This window comes from Protopterus annectens, chromosome 9.part0 (assembly GCF_019279795.1).
Source record: "Protopterus annectens isolate FY-2018-M chromosome 9.part0, PAN1.0, whole genome shotgun sequence".
Classification (NCBI taxonomy): Eukaryota; Metazoa; Chordata; order Ceratodontiformes; family Protopteridae; genus Protopterus; species Protopterus annectens.
Window position 1 is genome coordinate 310,054,646 of NC_056743.1, and position 15,682 is coordinate 310,070,327.

General features: G+C 41.1%; 1 protein-coding gene across 4 annotated transcripts in view; it reads left to right on the plus strand.

Moving 5' to 3' along the window:
* CHID1 (chitinase domain containing 1) overlaps positions 1–15,682 on the plus strand; it is a 1,907,544-nt gene that overhangs the window by 71,856 nt on the left and 1,820,006 nt on the right. For all 4 annotated transcript variants that reach the window (XM_044082893.1, XM_044082892.1, XM_044082890.1 and 1 more), the window contains exon 4: positions 3,884–4,016. In XM_044082893.1, coding sequence (XP_043938828.1) covers positions 3,884–4,016 — 133 coding nt within the window. The remainder of the gene's footprint in view (positions 1–3,883; positions 4,017–15,682) is intronic.

Consider the following 15,682-nt stretch of genomic DNA (forward strand, 5'->3'; position numbering starts at 1 on the left):
ATCCCTGGTAAGCTAACCTTTCCGTCCAATATCAAAGCAGCCATTTTCTGACTGTGTACATGTGTTACTTTGATCAAGTGAAAGACGGAAAGGCAACAGTATTTTTAATTTGTCATAACAGGCACCATCTATCCCTGATAAGCCATATTAAATGTCATCATCTAAATGTAATGTCCCCTGTTTTTCCACAGAATGTCTTCCCTCCTGTACACTACAGTAAGCACTGTGTATACTTCAGATGCTTGAATGCATTCAAGTAAAAGAGAGAGCCACAGCAGTCAGTACATGTTTGTATCATGCAGGTATTATCTGTACTTGGCAAACCATATTGGTGACCATTTGAATGTGTTATAGTAATTTTTGTTTGCTTTCACAGACAGCTTGCATCCTTACCCCCTCTCCAAACAGCTGTTGTATGATTATGCTCATCTTGATGTTTGTGATCAGGTGAAAGAATTTATTTAAAATTTGTGTCTTTCACATAGGCACTAATAATACTTGGACAACTATATTAATTGTAGGGTACTGTGGTCATAAGATCATAGGATGATACTAGGCTATTGGCCCAGAGGCCCTTGTAAGCCTAGCCAAGAATTTTGCCATGTTTCCTCAAAGTCAGCACCTGTTTCCCCTGTCCAGCAGGGACACAGGTGGGATCCCAGTGGTGAATTTTCTGTTTCCCATCCAGTCATCTAGGTTCCTGTTAAAGAGGGCTAGAGAGGTACTCTGCTTGACTTGGAGAGGGTCTATTCCACTTAATAGTTAATATAACTATTAATAGCTTATTAATAGTTCACAGCCATGATCCAGTGCTCTGATGACAAACTAAGAAAAAGTCACATGCTCCCCATTGGGGAATCAAACCCCAGTCTCCCACATGACAGGCGGGGATACTTACCACCATAGTAACGAGGAAGACAGTCGAATAAATATTCTTTGGTATCCTGCACAGATTTGCCTCCCTACCTGAAACCAAAAATAACTTCTTTTTGACTTTGTATGCTTGCGATATTTCGAGTGGATGCTATCTGGCCTCCCAAAAGGAGTAGCGTGTTTTGCGTGTTATTGACTCCTAATCTCGATCACTGTTAAAACAGTTGCTGTGGATAATGTGTGTTATTAACATTGTCAGCAGATTTATGCAGTATCCAGATAGTTTTTACAGTAATTGTAAGAGAAATCAATTCCAGAAGGTTAAAGAGTTTGTATCCTACAGTGATGTGTAGTGAAATGACAGGAGATGGTTGGGTAAACAGTGACATTGCTTTTTCTGAGCAACTGCTGTAAGTGCTTGGCTCACACAGTAGCAGATGCCAGATTGCCTAGCCATGGCCTGTCTACTATGTGAGTCTGGGGGATAAGATGGAATGCTTATACATAGTATGACTTCTCATGTTTGGGGCATATTTTCATTCATTTTATAAATTTAGAGTAATACGTTCATTAGTGCATTCATTATACTAACAAAATACTCATCCTCAATGCATTCTGAGTATGGAGAGAAGGTTTTTTTTTTGTTTCTTTTTAAAATGATATTTTGCTTGATTTTAAATAACTTGATTTTTGGATATATTTTTATCTGGTCATCTGCTGTTTAGGCCACTACCCCTGTTGCAGAAATAACTCAGCACCCAGTATTAAAGGATTAACACAGACTAGATTGTGTAACTACCTTTCTCATGTATTACAGTATTTAGTCGCTGGGAAAAGAATTACCTCTTGGAGAAACGTTTACAGGTCTTGAGCACTATATGTCATTCAGTCTGCTTTAAGTGTTCAGTAGTCTGCTTCTGAATGCTCTGCTACTGCTTTAAATTAAATTTGTGCATACAAGCCAATTCCTGAAGTGTTTCACCAATATGACTACTAGTTTTCCCATATTTTAGTAAGAGCAGCAGATTGGTGTCTTGAGCCTGTAATTCAAACAAAGACTACTCTTATATTCATCTTTATCTTCTCAGCATATTTCAGGGTAATCAGTGTGATGCAGAAAAAATGGTATATTTCAGTATTCTGTTCCCACTGAGAAACATAATCTGAATAGTTTTGCTTCCCCCAAGTCCTAAAACACTACACTAAAACTGCAAACCCTAATCCAGAAACATTAACCTCAACCCCAAAGTTAAAACTGTGCACCTAAATGTAAACCATACCTTAAATGTCTGATCCTAAAACACCAACTCTAACCTCAACACTGTAAAATTCCATCCCGAATCCCAAACTTCTAATCCTGACCCTAAAATTAACAGTTGCTTTTATTGTGCCTCGTTTTTCAAGTGCATTATATTATTGGACTAATTGCACAAGAGGGATACTTCAGACAGTGTAACTAGTAATCTTGCTTCTTGAACGATGCAGCTACTTGGTCACTACAAGTAATCTTTACTGTGTTGCCCCTATTAGGAGATGCCTTTTGTGATATGTAGTAGCATCAACGTGTGCTGCAGTAATAGGGAATATGTCTTATCAGTGCTCAGTATTGCCTTTTTGGTTATAAAGTTCAATTAAATATAAAATGTGTATTGCTTCTATTGTTTGTTCCCACAGGCCCTTTTCCTCACCTTTTATTAGGCTCAAGTCCCAGATGAGAGCTAATATGTTCTTACACTTATTTGCTTTACCTTCTTAGATTGTAAGTTGATGCTGCTCAAACCCAACCTTATTTTCTGAATTATTTTCTTGGCTGTCTAGATGCATATGAGCTAAATTTGACTTTAATGCTGATTCAGAACTTTGTCAAACTGTGTTGTATATTACTGAGAGGAAGCAGTTGTGTTGCCATTTGCTGATTTGGTTGTCTTGGCACTGTACAAGGCTGGTATGGGTTGTAATTCTGTTTTTTAGAAGGAAAGCAGTACCTTGAAAAGCGAATGTTGGGATCAGATGTTGTACTTCACTTTCTGTCATCTACTAGAAGCTATAGGACAGCACGGTGACAGTTTTGATTATTGCTTACTGGGTTAATTTCATGTATCTTTGTCATTATGTGGATTCTTGCTTATGACTGCATGCGTCACTATCTATGAATAGTTTGGAAGCCAGTGAAAAATGCCCTAAATTACCCTGTCTCCCATATGAATATATTCCTTTAGTTGCTAACTCACTAGAGAGAACAATCTCATTCACAGAATTGGTTGAAAACATCTAAACAAAATAAGAATATTTTGTGTGTGTGTGTGTGTGTGTGTGTGTGTGTGTGTGTGTGTGTGTGTGTGTGTGTGGGGGGGGCATGCCATCTGCTCCTGGTCCCTGGCACCCTCCATACCCCCTATACTTAATAGTTACGAGACTGGTCAACAGTGGAGAAAACAGATATCTTTACCCACTTTATTTGACAATCTTAGACTAAAACATATTAGAAGTGGTAGCATACTGCCTGATCTCTTGGAATTCAATCAAAAAAGATGATTTTTTTTTGATTTATGACAAAATAAGCAATGACTGAAGTAATTGTATTCCTCCCATCCTCATTTATTCTGCTCATGTCTACCAAAGGTAAGAACGTGTGTGTAATGTTAAAACTCTATGCAAGTAGTGTATGTATGACACTGGGTTCACCTAGGAATTCTGAAGAAACTAGAGTGAGAAAGAAGTGTATTATGTCTTTGTCGTTCTAGTTATTCTGCCAGCTCATCAGTAAGCAAAGCATGTTGCCAAAAAGATCTCGCTGAACTGGTGAAGTAAGTACTTGATTAATACAAAGCATATTAAGGTTCATAGATGAGCACTAGGCTAGCTGCCATTGTGAGCCATTGTAAGCCTAGCCAATTTCCCTTTCAAAGGTGAGAATCAAACCCTGTACCTTGTGTCTGTGAGGTTAATGCTTAAACCATTATGTCAACTCCCATCACACAGCTTTATTTTCTATGTTTTTCTTTTGTAGTGGAATGGTCATGGTTATGATGTTGCCAAGACATTTGGAAGCAAGTTTACAATGATATCCCCAGTTTGGCTGCAGGTGAAAAGAAAAGGCAGAGATCTCTTCCAGGTTACTGGACTCCATGATGTAGACAAAGGTGATTTTTCCCTTTTCTTATTTTTTTACTTTTCCTGTAACATTTTTAACTGATGACTTGAAAGTTAGCAGTACAATTCTATAAAGAACAGTAAAGGTTCCATTATTTTAGTTGCTGTATTCCTGCCCTATGTCCCTGAAGGAGAAGGTTCTCAGGCTGGATATTCCAGATCACTGACCCAAAAGGTGATGTTTCCAGTGACTGTGTGGTGTGTCGTGTCATGTCGGTCTGCACACTTGATTTATTAAAATGTTACAGAATGTAAGGTAAAGAAGATATGGATATTGTAGAAATTGATTCCTTCGTTTCCCTCAGATTGTACTGAAATTTCTGAAGCCTTTGGATTGCTGTATTTTATCAGTAATAAAAAAAACTACACTGCCTGTTTTTGATGCAGACTGTGGTATCCTGGACTCTAGTTGATTATTTCTGTGACATAACTGTTGTCAGTGGTGCTGTTTCATTTTTCTGAATGTTGGTAGATTAAATTATCTGCTTGTTTCTTCATTATCTAAATTATTGGATCACACACGCATGACCCTTTGCTGTCTGAATTCTGTCTTGCAACCTAGCAGTGCAGTTTAATTAGTAAGAAACAATTCAGCATTTTTCCTCAAATATGTCGGCCATAATTAGAATATTTTTGCCTCTGCCGTTTCCCAAATCATAAAACAGCAGCACTAACTCCACTCCATGTGTCTCACTCCTCTTCATATCTATTAGAATTATTGCTGTCTGTTTTAAAACAGTAGCACTACCTCCCCTCTGTGTCTCACTCCTCTTCATATCTATTAGAATTATTGCCGTCTGTTTTAAAACAGTAGCACTACCTCCCCTCTGTGTCTCACTCCTCTTCATATCTATTAGAATTATTGTCGGCTGTTTTAAACAGTAGCACTACCTCCCCTCTATGTGTCTCACTCCTCTTCATTTCTATTAGAATTATTGCCGGCTGTTTTAAACAGTAGCACTACCTCCCCTCTGTGTCTCACTCCTCTTCATATCTATTAGAATTATTGCCGTCTGTTTTAAAACAGTAGCACTACCTCCCCTCTGTGTCACACTCCTCTTCATATCTATTAGAATTATTGCCGTCTGTTTTAAAACAGTAGCACTACCTCCCCTCTGTGTCTCACTCCTCTTCAAATCTATTAGAATTATTGCCGGCTGTTTTAAACAGTAGCACTACCTCCCCTCTATGTGTCTCACTCCTCTTCATATCTATTAGAATTATTGCCATCTGTTGTAAAACAGTAGCACTACCTCCCCTCTATGTGTCTCACTCCTCTTCATATCTATTAGAATTATTGCCGTCTGTTTTAAAACAGTAGCACTACCTCCCCTCTAGGTGTCTCACTCCTCTTTCTATCTGTTAGAATTATTGCCGTCTGTTTCACTTCCTCTTACTCCTCATTCCTCTCCTTTACTTTCTCACATGTAATCTTCTGCGGTGGTGGTGCTGCGGTAGCGTTGTCGCCTCACAGTTAAGACGTTGTCCTGTTCGATTCTTAGCTAGAGCATCTTCTGTGTGGAGACGTGCGTGAATGGGCGTACCTTCGTTGAAGGTTGTGCGTCAGGGCTGGCAACTCAGCATGTAAAAATCTACTGCCAATCATTAGCGGACCGGAGTTCTGCTGTGGCGACCCCTACCCGGGAAAAGCCGAAAGACACAACAAGACACAACAACTTTCTCGCATGTAATACAGTGTTTTTTCACTTCTGGGATCATATGGATGGAACCTTTAGCTTCAGAATTATACCTTCACTACTGTTACACCATTGTTGTGTCTGTTTCCTGGTGGTACTTTTGTTATGTAAATTATATTACCTTTTATTACATTGTACATTATTGTAATGAGAATTTTTCCATGTAACATTTAATGTATTGTACTTCTGTATGTATACTGGAACTTGTCTCCTCGGGCTTGTGAATTGTACTCTGTATCATTATCTTTATTGTGTTCTTATTCTATTTTTTATTGTATGTATGCAGATTAGAGCTTTTCTCCTCGAGTCTCCACTGACAGTGGGCCTTGGGCTCAGTTGGACCAACCCAGTTAATAAATGTCAAATAAATAAATAAAATAAATATTGTCCTGTTCTCCTTTATCTCCTCAGAACTAATATTGCAGAAAGTAAGTGAGTCATAACTCAAGGCAGGCTACAGGTTGTCTCCAGCAACTCAAGATGTTTGTTTGCAAGATCAGCTGTCCCAAGCAATGCTGTCCTGTGAAATGAGGGAAGATTTGTATGATTTAACAAGAATACTTAAATAAGCATATCACTGATAAGCAACATTAATGTATCCCATATGAAAAATAATTATCAGTGAAGGAAAAAGCACATAGCAGCAAGCATGAAATAAATAAAAATACCATTGCTTAGGCTGGCATAATTATTCTACAGAGTTTAATATGCCTTACCTTATGCATTTGACAATGGTTGAATCTTCTCAGGGAAACATTGTTGATTTGGTTGAGTTCTGTAAAGTGTAATGTATAATGCAAAAGTACTACTTTAAGAGCAGTACCCATAAGTCTGTCCTGCATGTAAGGTGTCACCTGATTCTTCTGCAGCAGTTGCCATGATAGTAAGTAATATAAATATATCCAAACTAGCTTTTATCTTTGTTGCAACAACTGTGTTCTAGATCTATGAAGCCCTGGAAAAATGCCAGTTGTGGGATTGAGTAGCACACCTGTGTTCAACGTATTTTATGATGCCAGGTGTAAGATTGAGAAACATACCTGTATTCAACATGTATTGTATGATGGCAGATGTGGGATTGAATAGCACAGCTGTATTCAGTTTTTCAGCTTTTACAAGCCAGCAGAATGGAGATGAAAATGTACTCCATTCAAAGGTACATAAAGCTCATCCACACTGTTAGTAATGATAAAACTGAAGAAAAACAGTGCAGCTGTAGAAAAGGCTACCACAAAAAAAAAAAAAAAATACTTAAGAATAGCAAATGGCTGTAAACTGATGAAATGAGCAAAATGAATAAAATGAAGAATAAATATCTGACAAAAGAGCATCACACTGATAAGCCACAATACAATGAAAAAGCACTGAAATGAAGTACTTTAAGTAAATCAGCCACTTTCAAATTGAAAGGGAAATTTGGGGACTTTGCAGTAGGTGAGCTTCATTCATGGCATTCAGAAACGTGCTCACTGATTGGTCAGCCCAACTAGTGTGCTCATTGTAAAATTGAGCTTGTACTAATATAGAAGTCCAGTCGCCCGGACTTTCTTTTATTAATGTCACAGAGCTTTCCAGTTTTCTTAATTAAAAAAAAAAAAAAATGAAATAAACTTTGAAATCCGAACCGGTACGAGAGAGATGGGACAGAGAAAAATACAAGGATAATCGGGTATGTTATGCAAAACTAAAGAAATTTACCTGATTATCTTTGTAGTTTATCTACCCTGTCTTTATCTCATACACCTGAACGGTTCTGGATTTCATTTATATAAAAAAAAAAAAAAAAAAAAAAAAAAAAGGCAGTGGAGATCTTTCTTTCTCTGTTGCTTTCTTTCCAAAACACTGAGCACTGATGTACTGTGTAAACGTAGGAAGGCAAGTCCCATATGCATGTGTAGTACATATAAAATCCCATGATACGGGGAAAAAGTGGAAGAGCACTGCAGTGCCATTATACAAAGACATTATTTAAGAAAAGTAAGTAACTTTTTCTTAAATAATATCATTGTATAATAGCAGTAACCCATGGCTGGGTGTAGGTATTGCTGGATTTACCCACACTCGGCCATGGGTTATTGCTGTAATACACTCATCTTCAGTAGCTTAAATGATGGCTGCTGTTCATCACTCCTCTGCGGATTGTGGCTGAAAAGGGTCCCTGGACTAGTTCACTTACCCATTTCCCAAAGTATAAATACATACAGTTGCATTTGACATAATAGAAAAAAGTAAGGAGGTGCATGTTATTGTATTTCTTCACCTTTTTGGAGATGATACCAGAAAGTTAGTACAGTTAATCAAATCAAGTAACAATGTTGTTGTCTATGGAATCTGCCTCATTATTGCCATTTATTTATCACTAGAAATCAGGGGCCACAAGATTCTGTTGCTGATGATGTGACTGGATTATGGCATAGAGCTAAAGCCTATGAGTTTGGAAAGATGAATGATTGATTCACTAAGAGACAGAATTGTATGTTGCATAAAAAAATGTTAACATGAAAAGTATTTGTTTGTCAGAATCTGAGTTAACCCTTGAGAGAGCTCTGAATGTGTGTAGAGTAGTAGAATTAACTAGCAGTCAAATGAAATGAAGGAACAGTTCACCAAAACTAAGTAGACTAGATTTTGGAGCACAATGTAATGTAAAACGCTTTGTAAAGTGCTTGGTTAAGGTGACACATTTACATATGATAGGGGTTTAGTTAAACAAATGCTGTGCTATTCTGATGCAGTTATCTATCTTTATGAGGTCAAAAAACTTTAAAGGATGATGTAGTGCAGTAACTGTGGGTTTCTAAAATAATTTTTGCAAAATGTATAAAGATAAAGCAGTAGAGGAGGTCGGAGGAAAGTGTTAGCAGTTTTAACTGCATCAGTCATTTGCAGAGTGTTTTTAGTCATTAAAGAAACAGATCTGATGTTATTCGTTCATTCCTTTCTGATGGGTTATCGGTTCCTACCTCAGAACTAAGCTGGCCAATATCAAGTTCGCGTCAGCCAAAAACTCTCGAGCCAAGGTCCTACCCAGAATGCTGTGCTCCCTGTTACATCAGATCTCATCTGCCGCGTTGCTGAACAGCCGTGTCAAGCTACTCTCTCAGCTAAGTGTCTAATTTTTTGACAGTTTATATATTATTACTCTAAATTTTTCTCAAAAGTTTATTCTAATATTTTCCTACCCTATTGCACACTTTAGACTCTCTCCCTTTAGTCTTTTCCCTTTATTATCCTCTTTTCTTGCCTTGTGGTAATTCTCCAATACCATCGTTGGTAATCTTTCATTTTCTCTTTTTACCCTTTTCTTGGGTAGCTGTTATTCTTCCTTTTGCTATTGTGCTTCTCCACACCAGTTATGTTGGATAAAAAACGTTGCGTTGGTTTCAAGCAGTGCAAGGATTGTGGCCGTAAGTTACCATTTTCCGATGGCCGTGACTTGTGTCTACTGTCTTAATGTCTTCCACTTGACTGTAGATCCTTCGTGTGGGATTTGTAAGAACTTCTCTACCAGAACTCTCAACGAGAGGAAGAATAAGTTGATTTTGAAAGGTCTCCTCAAGTCTCCTTTCTCTGAGGCTGTTTCTGGGTCAGAGAGCTCACCCCCCTACTGTTAAACCCCCGCAAGAGGCATTCTTCCTCTTCTTCATCAAAGTCACTCCATTCTTCTCCCTCTGGAGATTGTAGGTTGTCGACTCACAAGAAGGTGAAATTGATTACTACTCCAGTGCTGCCACCTGTGACCCTGTCGGCTCCAGGCTCGGCACCACCCCAAATGATTCTGACTACAGCCATGTCTCCTTTATCGATACTGGCACCGGAGTTCCCAGTGCAGACAACTACGGTTCTGACAGTTTTGTCGCAACCTGTAATGGCACCATCAATACAGGTTCAGTCACCTTCGGCTCCAAGTATGAATTTTTTGACACTGACATGTACTTTGGTGCAGTCCTTCTCCGCACCATCCTTATTGCCGGTGCAGACAATTTCCACTACAGCACCGTACCCTTCGAGACAGAACTTTGCCTTTACGGTGCAGACACCTTCAACTACTACAGCGCTGGCATTTTTGGCGCAGACCTTTTCCACACAGTTTTTTTCAGTGCAGACTTCCTCTGCTTCGAGCTCTGCATCTATTGAATTAGCAAGGACCAAATATTCCCTTTCACTGGATCCTTTTGCTAGCAGTCAGTATATTCCTTTACTAGAAAGGCCAGAATCGCCATCCGCCTTCTCCATGAGGTTAACCAAGAGCCTTTCTGAACAGGATGTGTTGCGGCTTGTTGATCAGTTGCGGCCAGAGGTCTCTTTTAACCATCGAAGTCCACGTTCCCTCATTCAGGTGAGAGTATAGTGCCTCAAACTCAAACGTATACTCCTCCTTTGACTTCCACTCAAGTCTCAAAGCCTATTACTCCGACAGCAGCTTCCCTCCCTCCAACTCCAGTAGTGGATCTCACTTTGGAACCAGAGTTGTCCTTGTAGCCTTTGGTACAGTGAGCATTGGGCTCTTCTCAGGCCAGTGGCTGTGCCATTAGGGAGGACATTCCTGGCTCCATGCCGATTTTTGTTTTCTGTGCCACCTTCCAGGGATGCTGTCTCTCTTACGGTTCATGGTCCTCTTGAGACTGCTGTTCTGGGGGTGGGCTCGTCGAGATGGGGTATGACCCTGGTTCCGAGGTTGTCATGCTCTGTTCCAGGCTCCCATCCCTCCTTGGGCAGGCCAGCCTTCCAGGCCATGGAGAGGGTGCTTGCCTCTGCTGGCAAAGCTCATTTGTCAGAGTCCTCTTCGCCCTCTGTGCCGCAACTGCCACAAGCTTCAGCTCTCAGACACCGGGCACAAGAGCCTCCAGTCTCTCCTCAGGAGATCCCCTCTTTGCAGTCTCCCCCAGAACCTTCCACTGAGGAAGTGCCTCACAAAGCATCATGTAAGAGGAAGCACATGGACTACACTGAGGAGTCATTGATTGAAGATATGGATTTTGATGATGGGGAAGGGTCCCCACAGTCACCCTATGATGAGGTGTCTTTTGGTGACCTCCTTGAGATCCTTAGAGGAGTGACTGGAAGCCCTCTACTCCTTCCTCTGAGGAATCTGTATTCCTGCAGGCTTTGCGTGCCCAGCCCCCCTACCTCGTGGGTCACCCCGCCTGTCGATGAGCTCGTCCAGCTCATCGTGCAGCATGCATGGAAGGCTCCTGATACCATGGAAGCAATACCTTAGAGGCCAGATAAAATATTATCTCACCCAGCTGAGCAACCCCACTGGTCACGAGGTCTTCCACTAGATGCTATGGCGGTGGCAGCTGCTACTAAGAAGGATTTGGCAGAGGAGAGCCAAACTGTCCATCCGCCCAACAAGGAGTCCCGGGCGATTGACAGATTAGAGAAGTGTGTGTTTGCTTCATTGACCTTTGCCATAAGGTCTTTGAATTATTTGGCACATTTTATCAGGCTTCAGTATCTTATCAACCAGCTCTCTGAAACCTTGGCGGGAGCTGTTTCTGATGAAGTCCGTCATAATGCGGCTTCTCAGATAGCCACTCTAGAATCCATTTCTAACTCTTCCATGCATCTTATTTCTCATGCAATGGAAGGGGCGGCTAGAGCAGCAGGCGCAGGTGTAGTCGCCAGACGACATGCTTGGATGCACCTTTGACTTTGCGGACTCCTTTAAGGCTTCCTTCATGAATGCCCCTATAGAGGCTGCTTCTTTGTTTGGCCCTAAAATCAAGGATACACTGGCATGGTGCGAACAAGATGGCAAGACCTTGTTTGCCATTAGTGTCCGACACTTCACTTCTCAGTGATTCTACTTCAGAAATCAGAGGAATGTAAAGCTCTGGCACAAGAAATCACAGTTTTTTTTTCCGGGATGCATGTGCCGAGTTCTCCCCTAGAGGCAGAGGGGGAAACTCCAATGGAAGATGCCCTGTTTGGGGCAGAGGAGGTCTGCGAAACCGGGGTTCCAGAGATTCTTTCTCTGGTCAACCCCATCAGCGCTCCTAAAGAGTTGGCCGACTGCTCACCTCTGGAAGCAGTCGGGGGTAATTTCTCCTTGTACCCTGCTGCCAGGCAAAAGATAACAACTGACTCTTGGGTACAACGGATTATATCCAGAGGCTATCACATCCCCTTCCATCTTTGCCCAGTCTCATCAAGAGTGTTACCCGGTGTTCCACCCAGTCAAAGGGAAATAGCCGCACATGAAATCCAAAAGCTGCTACAAAAAATAGTCATCCAGATGGTCCCTCCAGACCAGATATGATACAGATTTTACTTGAGGTTCGTTTTAGTGCCAAAAAAGACAGGGGATTGGACACCAGTTCTGGATTTCAATACACTAAACAAATTTGTAAAAACAGAGAAATTCCAGATGGTCATGGCTTAGTCTATCCTTCCTCTTCTGGAAGAAGATGATTGGATGTGCTCTGTAGATCTTCAAGATGTGTATTACCACACAAAAATGGACAAACGCTCAAAAAGATATCTCCACTTCTGTATAGGAGCCAGTCACTACTAGTTTTGAGCCCTGCCCTTCGGTCTCTCTACAGTCCCCAGAGTGTTCACAAAATGCATGGCCATGGTTATTGCTCACTTGCAACTTCAAGGATTCCAGGTGTTTCCATATCTAGACAATTGGCTCCTCACCACCCCCACCAAGCGTCTACGGAAAGAAGCTCTGCGGTATACTCTCTTAACAGCTCGAAACCTGGGAATCATTATAAACTGGGAGAAATCTAACACAACCTCAACTCAGTGTTTGGAATTTATAGGGATACAGTTGGACACAAGAAATTGCACAGCATTCCTTCCAGAACACAGACTTCAGAGAATAAGACAACAAGTTCAACCACTGCTCTGTCACCACAAATCCTCAGCTCGATCTGTATTTCAGCTATTGGGGTCAATGGCAGCTTCAATTACCATTGTTCCTCTAGCCAGATTCCACATGAGACTCCTTCAATGGCTACTTCTCACTCAGTGGTACAATCTGCAACATCCTTTGTCTTTTCAAATAAGTGTAACTCAGAGATGCAAGCAAGATTTACTCTGGTGGACGTATCGAAATCCCCAGCAATGGTCTCACCTTTTCAACCCCCATCAACCGATAGCCATGGTGACCACAGATACCTCCCTGATGGGGTGGGGGAGCTATGTCAGGGAAACTTGGTCCAGGACACCTGGTCTGAGACCGAGGCCTTTTTGCATATCAGTGTCCTGGAACTGAGGGTGGTGCTTCTAGCATTGCAAGCATTTCACTCCATCCTTCCATCAGGGACTATTGCGATCCAATCGGACAACATGTCAGTGGTCTGGTTAATCAGCAAACAAGGGGGCACCAGATCTTACCCGTTATGCCGAGAGGCCTTGAGAATACAGCAATGGGCGATAGCTTACAACCGCTTTCTGATTGCATTGCACATTCCCGGGAGCTCAAACTTGATAGCGGACAAATTGAGCAGGTGCATTATACAGCCTCACAAGTGGTCCCTCAATCCTCTGATAGAGGCAAAAATCTTCAACCGCTGGGGCCAGCCTTGTTGCGACCCATTTGCCTCCCCAATCAACTACAAGTGCAGCAACTACTTTGCTATGATCCCCCCTCGGGGATGGTCACCAAGGGATGCTCTAGTCCACGCTTGGCCCTCTGGTCTTCCTTATGCCTATCCTCCTCAACTCCCAATTTCTAAAGAAAGCATGACAGTTGAAGAGCAAAGTGATCCTCATTGCTCCATAATGGCCTCGACAACTCTGGTTTCCTTTTCCCTGGCCTCCCCTGCTAGATCAATCGTGGATCCTCAATCCATCCCCAACGTTGATCTCCCATCCACAGAGTCAGATTCACCCCAGTCTAACAACCCTGAAACTGACAACTTGGTTTCTCCACTTCCTATGATTGCCAGGCAAGAAAACCTTTCATCCCCTGTGTGCAATATTCTTATTGGATCTCATAAATCATCCACCAGACTAATCTGTCTTAACAAATAGAAGAGGTTCACTCTATGGGCAGCAAATAATCAAATAGACCCCTTGTCAGCCCTGGTCTCGGTGGTATTGGATTACTTATCACATCTTTTCCGCTCTGGGGTGTCTGCCTCTACTATCGGTGTACATTTAGCTGCCATCTCAAATTTTCATATTGGTTTTCAAGATTCTTCACTTATATCACACAGACTCTGTAAGACTTTTTTGAAAGGGGTTATCCACCTAAAAGTTCCCTTTAGAAAACCCGTACAACCTTGGGACTTGGCTTTGGTTCTGCAAGCTCTAACAGCTCTTCCCTTTGAGCCTGCATCTTCTTGTGATATAAAATATTTCTCTTGGAAAACTTTGTTTCTGATTGCAGTCACATCGGCCAGGCAATTGGCAGAACTTATGCATCAAACCTCTCTGTCTTATCTTCCATAAGGATAGGGTATCACTGAGAACCAGTTCTACCTTTTTACCAAAAGTGGTGTCAGAACGATCTATCAACCAGGTTGGTTCATTCCTAACCATTCTAACAAGGAGAGTATTGCCTGCACTCCTTGGATGTTCATAGGCAAATACGATTTTATCTGGACAGAACAAAATCTACCCGTAAATCAGACCAACTGTTTCTGCCTTTTTCTGGACCTAGACAGGGTCATCCTGTATCAAAAGTTATATTGGATTCATGGCTGAGAAATTGTATCACCTTTATCTACAACAAAAACGATCTCACCTTGCCTCATAGAGTGAAAGCTCATTCTACAAGATCTGTGGCAACTTCAGCAGCTTTCCATGCTAAGGCTTCCCTCAATGATATTTTCTCAGCTGCAACTTGGACCAAACCTCCTACCTTTATTCTTCATTACAAATTGGACTTGACCTCCAGAGGTAGAGCAACTTGGACCAAACCTCATACCTTTATTCTTCATTACAAATTGGACTTGACCTCCAGAGGTAGAGCTTTCTTTGGCTCCATGGTGCTCAGGAATGTCCTTCCATGAGGGCCAACCAGGAATACAGGTAACTGGAGACTCTGTCCCATCAGTAAGGAATGAACGAAGATTAACAACATCCAATAAAGAAGTTATGTCTTACCATAACGTTCCATCTGTGTTGTTGATCTTCATTCATTCATTCATTACTTCCCACCCTCTGCCCCCCCCTTTCGGAGGTTCTTGGTTGATCTCATGTGCTCCTTTCTTGTTGGTCTGTTATGACAGCCTATTAAATTTAACATGCTTTTGTCTAGCCTTTCTTCTTTTCTTGGCACTGTAATGCCTACATTTCTTAATACTGAAAACGAAAAAAGAGAGCGAGAAGAGGATAAAAGGCATCCGTTTACATTAGAAAATTTATCACATACAAGAACACCTAAACATACTTTACTGTAAAGTATGCAATTTAAATTATGAAAAGTTTCATACAAACACTAAGAAGAAAATTTGTTTTATTTACAGTTGCCTTTTATCATCTTCTTCCCTTCCCCTCAGAGTCCTTCCAGACATTAATGACATGAAGTGAGGCAAATGCTTTTCAGTTGCCCACAAGTTTAACAAAGTCAGCAAAAGTCCTGTCTTTCTACTCATTGTTATACAGTCATATTTCACAAATGAAATTGATGCTTTGCAGTTTCACATTTATTCAATAATTTCTGTGTTGCTGGTCTTCTTCCTGTTCATTGTCATCTCCCAACTCCAGATTCTGGTTCATTTCAAAGGTAGTTTGATTCTTCTGGTCAACTGCCATGCTTTTCTCTGTCTGAAGCATTTTCCTTTGGAACAATGGAAAAGTTTTCACTGGCAAAGTCTCTCCATGTTCTTTATTATCAGAAGAATGAGAAGCAGAGTCCCCTTTGCTTGATTGCTCACCTTTTGTTGGACAGACTTGAATTTCCTCTTTAGCCTGTTCTGTATCCTCCAGTTAAAAAAATATCCTGAAGACAGCTGGATACAACAGCTTGAATCTTACACTTGCATCTCAACATTCTC